Below are 17,021 nucleotides of genomic sequence, written 5' to 3' on the forward strand. Positions count from 1 at the left end.
CTATCACAGATTTAGACTGGTTTGTGAACAATATTTGAGGGAAATGGTGATATTGTGTATGTGGAAAAAGTTTTAGATCTTTGAGTTAATCTCATACAAAATGGGAGCAAAACCAAAAGTGTTGCATTTATATTTTGTTGAGTGTATATAGCGCCAATCACAACAACAGTTTGCCCCAAGGGCTTTATATTGTAAGGCAATGGTGTGGTGGAAATTACATTTACAAGGCCAATAGTGCCCGTAGTTAAAGAATCACCCATCTGCAACTGTCCAAAGACCACGTTAAGACAGAAAACACTCACATTTTAACAACCAGAAATCATAGGATTATTTTTTTTTAATGGCTCAATCAAAGGCCTTCAGAGCTCAACTGTTACTTATACATATTCAAGTTCCCTGTAGTCAGTCTCTGGTGTGACCGCAGCTCATCCTTTACACAAATCATTTCACAGAAGTCATAATCTACACATGATAACACCCAACTGACAGAGGGAGCGGCTTCAAGCTGGCATCTGTTGGTGTTTGTGACATCATAGAAGCGCTCAAAAATTTTCAAAAAAATAAGTTTCAAAGAAAAGCTCATGAGAGAAGTTTGCATAAGAATTTTTAACTTGGCTCTTCCTTTGTATTTTTTTTTTTTAAGAGAAAAAAAAAGTGATTTCAGAGTTATTTCATATTGACAGATGATCACACAAGCTCCACCCTCTTCCGTCGGTTGAGATAATGGCAGCAGAGAAACGTGCAGATAACACCCACATAAACTGTTACATCACTGTTTTGACCAAATGTACATCATGACGTGTGTGTAGACTTTGTAGGAAATGTGACAGTAATTATTGTAACAGTAGCTTATAAAAATAAATCTATCCGTTAATGGCTGCTTTAGCTCTGGCTTGACAGTGTGAAAAGTAACAATAAATATTTTACACAGAAAAACTGCCATCATACATTAATAGTGCAAAATAAAAGAAACAACAGGACATCTACACTTTTGTTCAAACTGTACTGTTCACACCATCAGCACGCGTCTCACACATTGCTGACGTCCTCTCGTGTCTCGTCAGCTAGCAGGGTGAAGTGGACGTGGCGACTTTTCTCCCAGCCACGGCGGATCTGCCTGAGGCGTCGGGACATGCAGGGTAAGAGAAGAACCAGGCGGCCCATCAGAACCACCAATGGGAGGAGCAAGGCCAGGACAAAAGTGGGCGGCAGGTGGAAGTGGTACTGGGCAGAATTAAAGGCGCGGTCCCACCCGAACAGCAGTGTGTGGAACGTGGCCATGGACAAGGCGCAGTAACCCAGTGTGGCCTGTAGGAGGGGAGACAAACACTGGCTGACAACATTTCTGTCCACTGAAACATCATGTTTATCCCCCGCCAGGCATAAAGCCACAGGAGGGATCTTGTGTCCATCGTTCACGTGTTTTGTGCAAGATAATGCACAATATTTAATTGATTTTCACCAATTTTAGCTAAAAGATCTAAAAGGGGTATCTCAGAAAAGTTCCAATTTCAGCATGGTCACATTTCTCCAAAAGCCTTTGCAGAACCACTGTAACTAAACACAGGATTGATTTTTAAGAGGATTGACTATTATCCACTAGCAGCCATAAGTTCCTTAATCATCAACATCTGGCTCATTTTCATATCCCTACGATAACCAAACAAGAAAAAAATAACAGCAGGTTGACATACTCTAAATTACTAGCATTTCAAACCAAAAGTGGTAGTGTGGCTCGCTCCGCAACACGGCCCATTTTTCCTTTCAAATACAGTTTCAGAAGGTAAAAGACGCACTTCAGTAAATAATCTAATTTAATTGACCAAATTACTGGCAGGGTTGCAGTCTGCAACAGTGCCTCCTCGTGTAAATGTATCTGCATTTTAATACACTTTAGAAAAAAGGGACATTCTTTTAAAGCTGCAGTGTGTCGGATTTTCAGGGTGTTTATAAGCAAAAATGGAATACAGTATTCATAACCATCTGTTCATTAGTGTATGTAGCAAAAGTCGCCTAAACAGTCATCATATAAACTGAACATTCGCATGCACTGGACAAGTGCAAAGTCCCAATGCTTTTGTATGGTTTTCCATGTAACAAACACCGCTATTATGGATTTTTTTTCCTCACATCGGACAAAACGTCCGGTCCGATCGCAATGCATTTCCATTAAAGCCCTTCACATATATAGGACATAACAGTCTGGACGTGCCCAGGAACAGAGATACGAAATGATCAGCACTGACACTTGTCAATTCCAGGAAAGTGGGTACTGTATTTCCGTGATTAAAAGACCTGATGATGGCCATTATTTTTTTCAAACTTAAACAAAGCAGGGTGTAATTAAAGTCCGGTGATTATTTACAAAATGCTGTTTGTTGCCTGCACTGTAATATGGTGTTAAGTTACAAACATATCCCTGGGTGTGACAAACCAAACCGGTTTAGATCACAGCCCTCTGCGTGGCTGCGAACCCTCCCCGGAGCCTGACATACACCTGCTAAACAACAGACTGTGATTTGTCACAAATCACAGGCGGCTGTGATATGTCACTTTTACATTTTCACTCCTTCCTCTCCCATCATATTTTAAAAGTTGTTGCACTGTGGCTGCCCAATTACATTTCAATCATGGATCAAATATGTTTGGCAGAAAAGTCCACAAATATGAACAACTTTACAACACAGAGTCTGAAAAAGATGCTCAAATGACCCACAGTTCATGGAGGAAAATTGTACGTAACGTACTAGGTCTGTTAGAAAAGTATCAGACCTTTTAATTTTTTTTCAAAAACCATATGGATTTGAATCACGTGTGATTGCGTCAGACAAGCTTGAACCCTCGTGCGCATGCGTGAGTTTTTTTCACGCCTGTCGGTTGCATCATTCGCCTGTGAGCAGGCTTTGAGTGAGGTGTGGTGCAGCCCTCTCGTCTATTTTTTTATTGCAAATAAATCTCTGAACGATTTGGAGCTTTGCTGCATCAAGTTTTTTTCCAGAAACTGTGAGAGACCTCCAGGTGGACACCGTTCGAAAAATGAATATGGCTTTCAGGGACGATTTTATGGGGATTAAACAGATTACGGGGGTGTTACTGCCGCTTTAAGGACGGCCCACAACTGCTGAGAGCGCGGCGCGCTGCCAGCCCCATTGACAGGCTGACACCCCGCTGGAACAACCAGATCATTTCCAACGTGAAGACTTTGTTGATCCGGGACCTTGTCTGACTTTCACAAAAAGGCAGAAGATGTGGACATCAGCACTTTTTTCCGGCACATTCCACCGTTACAGGAGTTTTTTTTCATGGAAAGAAAAGCGGAGGGATGCGCCACGGAGCCGTTCATTACGCGGGACAAAACCACCTCGGTGTTGGTCTCTCAGGACGGCTTTCAGGTGGATTTCAGACGGATTCCGGTTGCTTTCCAGTCGTGTGAATATCCGATTGTGATTGTGCATGAGCTGAACATGCCAGAACATGTCCCGTGAGGCTTCATCACAGCGTTGCTTTGCGCCGAGCGGCTGCACTGTGACACGCGGAACTCCTCCGCACGTCTGTCTTAATGTGCCGGAAAAATGCTGATGTCCACGTCTTTTCACAATTCCTGTGCTAGTCAGATGACATACTGGATCAAGACAGCGTCCAGTTTAAAAATGAACGGCACATTTCACTGTTACAGGAGTTTTTGTCATGGAAAGAGAAGCTGCTCCACCGCGCGTCGCGGTGCAGCCGCTCGGCGCAAAGCAACGCCGTGATGAAGCCTCACGGGACATGTTCTCGCATGTCCAGCTCATGCACAATCACAATCTGAATATTCACCCGACTGGAAAGCAAACGGAATCCGTCTGAAATCCACCTGAAAAACCGTCTTGTGAGACCAACACCGAGGTGGTTTTGTCCCGCATAATGAACGGAGCCGTGGCGCGTCCCTCGCTTTTCTTTTCCATGAAAAAAACTCCTGTAACGATGGAATGTGCCGGAAAAAGTGCTGATGTCCACATCTTCTGCCTTTTTTGTGAAAGTCAGACGAAAGTCCCGGATCAACAAAGCCTTCACGCTGGAAATGATCTGGTTGTTCCAGCGGGGTCTGAGCCTGTCGATGGGGGCTGGGAGCGCGCTGCGCTCTCAGCAGTTGTGGGCTGTCCTTAAAGCGGCAGTAACACCCTGTAATCTGTTTAATCCCCATAAAATCGTCCCTGAAAGCCATATTAATTTGTCGAACGGTGTCCACCTGGAGGTCTCTCACAGTTTCTGGAAAAAAAATTGATGCAGAAAAGCTCCAAATCCTTCAGACATTTATTCGCAATAAAAAATAGACGAGAGGGGTGGACCACACCTCACTCAAAGCCTGCTCACAGGCGAATGACGCAACCGACAGGCATGAAAAAACTCACGCATGCGCACAAGGGTTCAAGCTTGTCTGACGCAATCACACGTGATTCAAATCCATATGGTTTTTGAAAAAAATAATAAGGTTGGATACTTTTCTAACAGACCTCGTATTGTTGGTTTGGAGGTTGATGATTGTATAAAGAAGTGGAGCTCGTTGACGGACAAATTAATCCAGAAAAGCTGCTGTTCCTGCGACAAATTGCACAAAGATGCGATGGAGAACTTTAAAAGGGTCACACGTATGTCGACGTCATTGCATGGCCATGGAGTTACTTACACAGTTACAGAAGCATAAATCAGGCTTCAGGATTTTAAAGTACCACTCCGCAGCGGACTTAAAAAAAAAAAAAAAAAAAGTCTGTCTGGACACATCCAAGTCTCGGCTGTCGTGATTGTTTTTTGTTTTTGTAATGACTGTTTTTCTGTGCTATGGTTTTTTTTTTTTTTGCTCTCCAGTGGTGCTGCGGGAGTTCAACGCTAGCAGCAATGGAGGTTTTTCTTTTCCCAAGTCTTTCCTTGTGTGTGCTTTTATATGTGTTCATGTACCGGACCGGCTTACGTGTGTTGTTGTTTGTTAAGTGTGTCATGAGGCCGGTCAAGGTTTGCTCAGCCCTGCTCGTGACCTAGGGCAGGGGCTATACATCTGGAGCTGGGTCCCCAGGCGCCAAAAAAGGCGACCTCTGCTCCTAACTGGCAATTAGGATGGGTAAAAATGCAGTAAACACGTTTCATTGTGCAGGGAACATGTTCCTATGTGCATATGACAAACTTTTGAGTCCTTGAATCCTTGACTACAGCAGATTTTGTCCATTTTAGACAGATAACAGATTTCAATTGTAATGGACAAAATTCACTGGTCCACCTGAATCCATTATATGCAAGTTTTCCTGTATTACCTGCAACAATGACTGTTTTAATAAGCTTAGAATGAGCCCTTTATATCTACATGGGAGTGGGCCTCCCACATGGAGGTCACCGTGTTGAGAATAGAGCCCAAACAATTACATCGGTTTGCTGATTTATTGGCCGTTATGAGGTACTTGCAGATAAATTGGTATCATCATTTATAACTGCCGATAAGGCCATTAACAAGAAATAGATGGAAGATCAATGATGTCATGGAATCATTCATCGTTCAGCGTGGCCCTCGTCACTGACTGTAATTTTTAAAAGAACGCATTGAAAAGCTCCCACTGAACTTATTTTTTCCTCCTAAAGACTAACCTAAACATTTGCAAATCCACATTTGTATACATTCACTCCACCTTCCTACCACAAGCAGCAGCATGACACCACCGAGCTAATTACAAAAGTTGTTTTATGTGAGTTGGTGTAAGATGTCATGAATGGAATGTTCGCTGAATGACGCTGCTTATGATGATGTTAAATCTGTACACAGCAAAAGAAAGAAGAAAAGAAAAGAAAGCGAAAGAGAGAAAATATTGAAGGCTGTTTGGCATAGCCACCCAATGAGAAGGGCAAGAGATGTGATTAAATTCAAAAACAAATGTTGACATTTACACTAATCACATGGTAGAGAAAATCACCTGCACCCGATGATGCAGCTCTGTGCCTCACTAGATACTGTGAGGAAAGTAAGTATTTGAACACCCTACGATTTTGCAAGTTCTCCCACTTAGAAATCATGGAGGGGTCTGAAATTTTCATCAGTGCATGTCCACTGTGAGAGACAATCTTATAAAAAAAAAAAAAAAAAAAAAAAAAATCCGGAAATTACAATGTCTGATTTTTTATTTATTAGGTGTTCAAATAATTATTTGCAGCAGTAACATACTACCAACCAGCAAGAATTCTGGCTCACACAGACCTGTTAATTTTTCTTTAAGAAGCCCTCTTATTCTGCACTCTTTAACTGTATTAACTGCACCTGTTTGAACTTGTTACCTGTATAAAAGACACCTGTTCACACACACAATCAATCACACTCCAACCTGTCCACCATAGCCAAGACCTAAGAGCTGTCTAAGGACACCAGGGACAAAACTGCAGACCTGCACAAGGCTGGGATGAACTACCGGACAACAGACAAGCAGCTTGGTAGAAAACAACAACTGTTCTGATTATTTATTAGAAAGTGGAAGAAACACAAGATGACTGTCAATCTCCCTCGGTCTGGGATTCCATGCAAGATCTCACTTTATGGGGTAAGGATGACTCTGAGAAAGCTCAGAACTACACAGGAGGACCTGGTCAATGACCCGAAGAGAGCTGGGACCACAGTCACAAAGATTACATGAGTAACACATGATGCTGTCATGGTTTAAAATCCTGCAGGGCAGCAAGGTCCCCCTGCTCAAGGCAGCACATGTCCACGCCCGTTTGAAGTTCACCAGTGACCATCTGGATGATCCAGATGAGGCATGGGAGAAGGTCATGTGGTCAGATGAGACCAGAATAGAGCTTTTTGGAATCAATTCCACTTACCATGTTTAGAGGATGAGAACCCCAAGAAAACCATCCCAACCGTGAAGCATGGGGGTGGAAACATCATACTCTGGGGGTACTCTTCTGCAAAGGGGACAGGACGACTGCACCATATTGAAGGGAGGATGGATGGGGTCATGTATTGTGAGATTTTGGCAAACAACCTCCTTCCCTCAGTAAGAGCAGTGAAGATGGGTCATGGCTGGGTCTTCTAGCATGACAATGACCCCAAACACACAGCCAGGGCAACTAAGGAGGAGCTCCATAAAAAGCATTTCAAGGTCCTGGAGTGGCCTAGCCAGTCTCCAGACCTGAACTCAATAGAAAATCTTTGGAGGGAGCTGAAACTCCAAACCTGAAAGATCTGGAGAAGATCTGTATGGGGGAGTGGACCCCTGCTGCAGTGTGTGAAAACCTGGTGAAAAACTACAGGAAACCTCTTTAATTGCAAACAAAGGCTACTGTACCAAATATTAACATTGATTTTCACAGGTGTTCAAATACTTATTTGCAGCAGTAACATACAAATAAATTATATATAAAAAAAACCATAAAAAAAAAAACACATACATTGTGATTTCCGGATTTTTTTTAGATTATGTCTCACAGTGGACATGTACCTAAGATGAAAATTTCAGACCCCTCCATGATTTCTAAGTGGGAGAACTTGTAAAATCGCAGGGTGTTCAAATAATTATTTTCATCAGTGTATGTATATTTTGAAGATGGAAGCATTTCCAAGTCCATCCACGACTAACGTGCTTTGAACCTTTTAACCATCTGAGTGATGCATAACATCAAACATAAAATAACAAAATAATAAAATACCAAATTCCCATCATATTTAACTTTAAATGGCTCACGTTGTGGCTCTTACAATAGAAAATATGAAAAAAGTTGAATTACTGTGCATCCAGTAAGTATTCACAGCACTTCACTTTGTCCACATTTTGTCATGTTACAGCTTCATTCCAAAATGGATGAAATTAATTTTTTCCCCCTCAAAATTCTACACATAATATCCCATAATGACAATGTGAAAAGAAAAAAAAAACAAACAAAAAAAAAAGCTTGAGACATTTGCAAATATATTAAAAAGAAAAAAACTATGCAATCACATATACATACAGTAGTGTTCAGAATAATAGTAGTGCTATGTGACTAAAAAGATTAATCCAGGTTTTGAGTATATTTCTTATTGTTACATGGGAAACAAGGTACCAGTAGATTCAGTAGATTCTCACAAATCCAACAAGACCAAGCATTCATGATATGCACACTCTTAAGGCTATGAAATTGGGCTATTAGTTAAAAAAAAAAAAAAGTAGAAAAGGGGTTGTTCACAGTAATAATAGTGTGGCATTCAGTCAGTGAGTTCGTCAATTTTGTGGAACAAACTGGTGTGAATCAGGTGTCCCCTATTTAAGGATGAAGCCAGCACCTGTTGAACATGCTTTTCTCTTTGAAAGCCTAAGGAAAATGGGACGTTCAAGACATTGTTCAGAAGAACAGCGTAGTTTGATTAAAAAGTTGATTGGAGAGGGGAAAAATACGCAGGTGCAAAAAAATTATAGGCTGTTCATCTACAATGATCTCCAATGCTTTAAAATGGACCAAAAAAAAAAAAAACAGACGCGTGGAAGAAAACGGAAAACAACCATCAAAATGGATAGAAGAATAACCAGAATGGCAAAGGCTCACCCATTGATCAAAGACAATCTGGAGTTACCTGTAAGTGCTGTGACAGTTAGAAGACGCCTGTGTGAAGCTAATTTATTTGCAAGAATCCCCCGCAAAGTCCCTCTGTTAAATAAAAGACATGCAGAAGAGGTTACAATCTGCCAAAGAACATCAACTGGCCTAAAGAGAAATGGAGGAATATTTTGTGGACTGATGAGAGTAAAATTGTTCTTTTTGGGTCCAAGGGCCGCAGACAGTTTGTGAGACGACCCCCAAACTCTGAATTCAAGCCACAGTTCACAGTGAAGCATGGTGGTGCAAGAATCATGATATGGGCATGTTTCTCCTACTATAGCGTTGGGCCTATATATCACATACCAGGTATCATGGATCAGTTTGGATATGTCAAAATACTTGAAGAGGTCATGTTGCCTAATGCTGAAGAGGACATGCCCTTCAAATGGGTGTTTCAACAAGACAATGACCCCAAGCACACTAGTAAATGAGCAAAATCATAATAGTTTGAGTTTGTAGCGTCAACAGCAGATGCTACTATTATTGTGAACACCCCCTTTTCTACTTTTTTTTTTTTTTTTACTAATAGCCCAATTTCATAGCCTTAAGAGTGTGCATATCATGAATGCTTGGTCTTGTTGGATTTGTGAGAATCTACTGAATCTACTGGTACCTTGTTTCCCATGTAACAATAAGAAATATACTCAAAACCTGGATTAATCCTTTTAGTCACATAGCACTACTATTATTCTGAACACTACTGTAAGTATTCACAGCCTTTACTATGAGGCTCAAAATTGAGCTCAGGTGCATCATGTTTCCACTGATCATCCTTGAGATGTTTCTACAGCTTAATTGGAGTTCACCTGGAGTAAATTCAGTTGATTGGACATGATTTGAAAAGACACCTGTCTACATATAAAGTCCCACAGCTAACAGTGCATGTCAGAGTACAAACCAAGCATGAAGTCAAAGGAATTGTCTGTAGACCTCTGACAGAATTGTCTTGTGGCACAAATCTGGGGAAGGGTACAGAAACATTTTTGCTGCTTTGAAGGTCCCAATGAGCACAGTGGCCTCCATCATCAAGAAATTTGGATCCAGCCGGACTCTTCCTAGAGCTGGCCACCTGTCTAAACTGAATGATGGCTTCAGAACAACTCTGTGAATGTCCTTGAGTGGCCCAGCCAAAGCCCAAACCTGAATTTGACTGAACATCTTTGGAGAGATCTGAAAATGGCTGTGCACCAATGCTCCCCATCCAATCTGATACAGCTTGAGAAGTGCTATGGACTTTCATAGCTTCTTTGTGACCTGCATACCCTCACATCTACAGCTAAACAGTGAACGTGTTCAACAAAATATTAATATAACCAAAAGTAATAGTCATGCAAACTCTAAAAATGTTTGTTTTTTTTTTGTTTTTTTTTTTGCAGGAATTTAATTTTCCATTTAAGTGACTCTTCTTGAGATGATGGCACTTCGGCCAGTCCAGCTCAGTGCTCATTAGCTCTCAGTGTTACAGGCTACTGAAGACCCCGAGGAGGCACACTGGCCTGACTCGTGACCTGAATGAACCACACTGGTGCATTCTGTGCATGTGGATGTCATATAACTACAGGGCCCTCTAATTACATAAAACATCCTAGAGGTGATCTGGGTCAGGGCCAGGAGTTATAAATAGTCTCTTCTCTTCTAGGCAACAGAGCAGCTGGGACCAGTGGACGTTAATTATGACAACTTCTTATCCCCGTGCTTGCGAACTATTTAAATGAACCGCTATTCACTTTTACACAAGTATTTTTACTGACTGAAAATGAACAGAAACCATACAACGGGACAGGAGGACATCACAGTAAACAACCAGCAACAAACAACCTTCCCTTCAAAAAATTCAAAAGCATCCTGCACACATACACAAAATCCTGCACACATACACAAAGTACCTGTGAACTATTTGAACAGTTTAAGTTCAAACAGCAAATAATGATTTTCATAATCTGTCTTTTGGCAGCACGTGGCTTAGTGGTTAGCACTGTTGCCTCACAGCACGAAGGTCGTGGGTTCAATTCCCGTGGCCTTTCTGTGTGGAGTTTGCATGTTCTCCCCGTGTTTGCGTGGGTTTCCTCCGGGTGCTCCGTTTTCCTCCCACATCCAAAGACATGCGGGTTAGGTGGATTGGAATCTTTAAAATTGTCCGTAGGTGTGTGTGTGGGTGTGTCTGTGTTTGTGTGTCTATTTGTGGCCCTGCGACAGACTGGCGTCCTGTCCTGGGTGTACCCCGCCTCGCACTCTATGACTGCTGGGATAGGCTCCAGCCCCCTGCAACCCTTAATTGTCTTCCTGCGACCGTGAGGCAGTCTGAGTCCGTGGACATTTTTAAGTCAACACTCAAAACCTATTTTTATTCTCTTTCTTATGGATAGTTTTTATTTTTGTTTTATTCTTTTACTTCTGTTTTTATTTATGTATTTGAATTTTTTTTTATTCATTTCTAATTATTTATTCAATTTTATGTTGACTTGTTTTATGTAAGGCGCCTGGAGACGGCTTTTGCTGTGATTTGGTGCATTATAAGCTAATTAAATTAAATTAATTGGACTAAGCAGTAAGAAGATGAATGAATGAATAATCTGTCTTACATAAAAGCCTGGCTTAGTTTACAATGAATAAACAAATTTTCGTATCCATCCATCCATCCATCCATCAAGTATCAAAAAAACTCCTCACTTGATACCAATTTTCAATAGCCAAGCCAAGTTCAGCATCTGTGAGCCCATTTAAGCAGGTTTGTACCAGGACCAAAGAATGATTAGTTGTCTAACATGCAAAATGAGCAAATATTTGCACAAAAAAAAGTTTATCAGTATCTTGTGTATATATATATATATATATATACACACACACACACACTCAACAAAAAGTGGCCTTTTATTGTGGGCAGTCTAAGGCACACCTGTGCACTAATCATGGTGTCTAATCAGCATCTTGGTATGGCACACCTGTGAGGTGGGATGGATTATCTCAGCAAAGGAGAAGTGCTCACTATCACAGATTTCGACTGGTTTGTGAACAATATTTGAGGGAAATGGTGATATTGTGTATGTGGAAAAAGTTTTAGATCTTTGAGTTCATCTCATACAAAATGGGAGCAAAACCAAAAGTGTTGCGTTTATATATATCACACACACACACACACACACACACACACACACACACACACACACACACACACACACACACACACACACACACACACGTGGCCCTGCGATACACAGGCATCCTGTCCAGGGTGTACCTGGCCTCACACCTTATGACTACTGGGATAGGCAACAGCCCCCCCCCCCCCCCCCCCCCCACAGTAAGTGGGTATAGACAAAGAATAACCATGTTGATGTACTGATTCCAACGGTGTGATTTAAAGTTTTTTTTTCTGCACCCTGTAGTTCCAGAGTTATGTTTTCCCTGGCAGGGGTACCCACTCTGTGAGTGCTATAGTTTATTAATAATCTAAAACCACCATGTTGATGCCCTGATTCCAACAGTATACTTAAATTGTTTCTATGAAAACACTTAAAACTTGGCAACTACAGGTTCGGGGGGATCAAAGTACATGGTGGTAAAAGGCAGAGGGAAAAAAAACAAAAAAAAAAAACAGGGTTAGCACCCTCTACCACCAGGCTGCCCTTTAAGTTTAACATTACAGTTCTTGATGATGTTTTGCAATGTTCATCAAAAAGCCACATGATCAAAGGTTCAAGGTTGTGGGACTGAACCCGTGATCAGCCATGGCCCACAGGTTTAGTCCCATGTTACAGGTTGGTTGCTCGAGAGGAGGAAATCCATTAAGTCCATGTACTCTGCTGTGATGAAAACTAAGAACTTTGTTTATCCTGAGGTTCTGCAAAATTAGCCAGCGAGATGTCCACATACTGGCTTATTTATTCTTCACTGGGGTGAAGCTGGGTAGCTCTGACAGCATAAAGCGAACATCATTAACTAGCAAAAACAACGCTGTAGTTTCCACAACTGTTAATAAAAAAAGTTCTCATTTTCAAACTTGTTCCTGAAATGTAATCAGTGATTCCATTCCACCTTCCCACCCACACCCAACCCCTTTCCTGAGACACACACAGTGATTGTAAACGTTGCAAAACGTTTGGACCTAGCCTAAGCGCTACAGTTAGCTTCAGGTACTTCAAATGGGTCTAAGTGGAATTTATGCCATGCAGCATGCACAGCACATATTTGACAAGGAAGAGAAGCATGATGCTTCAACATATGGGTATAAACAAGCACACAGATCGGGACAAACACGTGACTAATCTCATGGCCACTGAATTCATTTCAAGGAAAGAATAAGAATGGGGGATGGCAGTTCCAGCAGCTCAGACTTCAAGTCTGGAAAAACAGACACGATGATGGGGAAGTGGAGCAGGTGAGATGAGTGTTTACTGAGTCACAGCACTCCTGATAATGATAAAAATATAAGGCAGCTTGCAGGAGCACAAACAGTGTATTTGGGGGACTGCAACCCCAGCTGAGCATGTACAGTGTGTGACATGCACGTGAATATGCATCAATTTACAGTACAGTAATAGTTACAGTAACCCAAAAGGGACATACATACTCCACTTTTCACATTTTGCTGTGTTGATGGAAGTAAGAAGAAGAAAAAAAAAAAAAAATCAGACCGGCAACAGCATAATGCAATTTGCAACATCACCACTACGTGACACCAAATCACACACACACACACACACTGTAGCTTCAAGAAATACATCATTAAGCAGGGTCAGATTTGTTTTTGCTGATTTTTTGTTTTTGCCTATCTTGATACAGTATCCCATATCATTTTTCTAACATTTTTTTTTTAATCTATCATCTCGTACCTGTACAAAGCTGAATTCTCTCCAGTTGATGTTGTTGGCTACTGATGGCAGTGAGGTGACAGCCAGCAGAGAGAGCAGCCCGAGGGCCATGATGCCCACAGATACGTACAGCTCCATCCTCCAAACCTCCTCGTCAATCCACGAGTTCTCCACCTTGTCCTTCACCTGTCAGATGAGTCCAACAATATCGAACTGCTTATTTTTCAAAGAAAAGTCCTTTGTCTTCAACTTTGGAAGAAGCCTACAGTGATACTCTGCAAAATAGGGTTGGGATGACTAATGAAAATCATAAGTCAACGAGTCGGGTACCATTAATCAGACTAGTTGACAACTAAATTTGACATTGAGTGAATTAAGCCAAATTTGAATGTTCATGATGAAACTCAAATGTGACATTTATTTTAACAAATAAGCACAAAATCATAAATACAAAACAGCACTGGCATGAGGACAATACCTGCCTTCATTTACTATAGTGCAGCAGATAACAGAATATTCACAGAGGAATCCTTCAAATCCAGTTACAAGCACCAAAGTTTGACTGTGTATATATTTTGGTACATACAAGGTCTATTAGAAAAGTAGCCAACCTTATTTTTTTCAAAAACCATATGGATTTGTGATTGCGTCAGACAAGCTTGAACCCTCGTGTGCATGAGTGAGTTTTTCCACGCCTGTCGGTTGCGTCATTCGCCTGTGAGCAGGCTTTGAGTGAGGAGTGGTCCACCCCCTCGGCGGATTTTCATTGTCAGGAAATGGCGGAATGATTTGGGCTTTTTTTTTTCCATCAGAATTTTTTCAGAAACTGTTAGAGACTGGCAGCTGGAAACCATTAGAAAAATGTATAAAATAATATTATATAATATAATATATTATATTATATATATATATATATTATATTATAAAATAATAAGGTCGGATACTTTTCTAATAGACCTCGTATTTTAGAAAAATAACGTTAGCCATGTGAATTTTCAGTTTTCAGGGGGCCAAGTAGGGGTCAAAAAAATGTTCCAATCAAATTGAAAGCTATACCACATTATGTGTCTGATCACAAAGATTCCAAAAAGGTATAGTTTGGACTATCTGTGACTGAATGTTCTGGAGTTATGGGGTAAAAACAGCATGCATGGCGACAAAGATCACTTTCAGTTTGTACAGGGGTCAAAAGTTGCCCCAATTGTGGTAAAACATGATGCAAATTATTGGTTGAGTTAGTAGGATTTTAAAAAAGGAATAGTTTGCGCCATGTGTCATACGTAGTTATCACGTTAAGGGGTAACATATGTCACATGTCATAAAATCCAATGGACGTCAACATTGTTTGACCTTTACTTTGGAGACCAAACATTCAACACAGTCAGAACTATTCCATTTGTTAATCCTATTAGTTCAATCAATAATTTGCATCACATTTTACCAAAACTGCAGCAACTTTAACTTTTGACCCCTGTACAAACTGAAACTGACCTTTGTCACCATTCTTGCCATTTTTACCCCATAACATTCAGTTATAGATAGTCCAAACTATACCTTTTTGGAATCATTGTCATCAGATACATAATGTGGTATCACTTTCAATATGATTGGAACATTTTTTTTATTTTTTTTTATTTTGACCCTGTGCAATTCTTCAATTGACCCCTACTTGGCCCCCTATTGAAAATTCAAATGGCTAATGTTATTTTTCTACAGTATGTCCCAAAAGGTATACACAGTCAAATTTTGGTGCTTGTAACCAAATGTGAATGATTCTTACATTTATCTGCTGTACTACTAGGCATAGACTACCCGTTTGAGCTGCTGGATTGAGCTGAACTTTTATCACGGTGAGTTGACATGAAGCAGCGGTGCACAATCCCGACGGAGTCACACAAGCTTAGTTTTGTGTTCATTTGCTCAGCGCTTCTCATTGATAATAATGGATTTTAAAGCGATGCATGCCACATTTGCAAACATGATGTGAAAGGTCCTTTAAGATTAAAAATTGTATTCACACTCTATTGGAATGCCATAACATATGTTAACTTTAAATCATATTTCTCTGATGAATTCAGTTTAAAACAAAGTAAATGACCCAAACTGTTCATACTTGACCATTTCACTGAATCCTCACATTTTCTGGGTTTTGTTCTCTCATACTTCCTCTGAGGAACTACAAAAAACTACAGACTTTTTCCAAACATGAACCTGCATTCCTACCTCACAGAGGTCAGTTACACACTGAATGTAGCTACAGCTACAAGTTGAGACAGCAGCACTTGAGATTATACAGATGAGCTGGTGCACATGTACTGTGAAATTAATAAATATGAGAAACTATAAGATGATGCTAATTTCTGCTGCTCAAATGTATCTGACAAGTCACTGCTGGGGATGTGTGTGTGTGTTTTTAAATTTGCTTCCCTGGAATGGGTGTGACTCAAAGTTGCCTTAAATTTGACCTCTTTTGCTGCAGTTGCTTCCCATTTGCAGAGTCCATTACAGTGTGCAGGAATGTGACACGATATTTATCTACATTTACAAAAACTATTTGATTACTTGCTATAGTATGTTACACTCAACAAAAATATAAACGCAACACATTTGGTTTTGCTCCCATTTTGTATGAGATGAACTCAAAGATCTAAAACTTTTTCCACATACACAATATCACCATTTCCCTCAAATATTGTTCATAAACCAGTCTAAATCTGTGATAGTGAGCACTTCTCCTTTGCTGAGATAATCCATCCCACCTCACAGGTGTGCCATATCAAGATGCTGATTAGACACCATGATTAGTGCACAGGTGTGCCTTAGACTGTCCACAATAAAAGGCCACTCTGAAAGGTACAGTTTTGTTTTATTGGAGGGGGATACCAGTCAGTATCTGGTGTGACCACCATTTGCCTCATGCAGTGCAACACATCTCCTTCGCATAGAGTTGATCAGGTTGTCAATTGTGGCCTGTGGAATGTTGGTCCACTCCTCTTCAATGGCTGTGCGAAGTTGCTGGATATTGGCAGGAACTGGTACACGCTGTCGTATACGCCGGTCCAGAGCATCCCAAACATGCTCAATGGGTGACATGTCTGGTGAGTATGCCGGCCATGCAAGAACTGGGACATTTTCAGCTTCCAAGAATTGTGTACAGATCCTTGCAACATGGGGTCTTGCATTATCCTGCTGCAACATGAGGTGATGTTCTTGGATGTATGGCACAACAATAGGCCTCAGGATCTCATCACGGTATCTCTGTGCATTCAAAATGCCATCAATAAAATGCACCTTCTTCGTCCATAACAGACGCCTGCCCATACCATAACCCCACCGCCACCATGGGCCACTCGATCCACAACATTGACATCAGAAAACCGCTCACCCACACGACGTCACACACGCTGTCTGCCATCTGCCCTGAACAGTGTGAACCGGGATTCATCCGTGAAGAGAACACCTCTCCAATGTGCCAAACGCCAGCGAATGTGAGCATTTGCCCACTCAAGTCGGTTACGATGACGAACTGGAGTCAGGTCGAGACCCCGATGAGGACGACGAGCATGCAGATGAGCTTCCCTGAGATGGTTTCTGACAGTTTGTGCAGAAATTCTTTGGTTA

General features: G+C 41.1%; 1 protein-coding gene across 2 annotated transcripts in view; it reads right to left on the reverse strand.

The window, feature by feature from the left end:
* Positions 1-324: 324 nt before the first annotated feature.
* LOC117515169 (metalloreductase STEAP3-like) overlaps positions 325-17,021 on the reverse strand; it is a 30,965-nt gene continuing 14,268 nt past the window's right edge. For both annotated transcript variants that reach the window (XM_034175644.1, XM_034175651.1), the window contains exons 5-6: positions 13,422-13,586; positions 325-1,308 (exon numbers count right to left, since the gene is read on the reverse strand). In XM_034175644.1, the coding sequence (XP_034031535.1) occupies positions 1,030-1,308; positions 13,422-13,586 (444 nt within the window). In that variant the 3' untranslated portion in view covers positions 325-1,029. The remainder of the gene's footprint in view (positions 1,309-13,421; positions 13,587-17,021) is intronic.

Source organism: Thalassophryne amazonica, chromosome 1 (assembly GCF_902500255.1).
Source record: "Thalassophryne amazonica chromosome 1, fThaAma1.1, whole genome shotgun sequence".
Lineage (NCBI taxonomy): Eukaryota > Metazoa > Chordata > Actinopteri > Batrachoidiformes > Batrachoididae > Thalassophryne > Thalassophryne amazonica.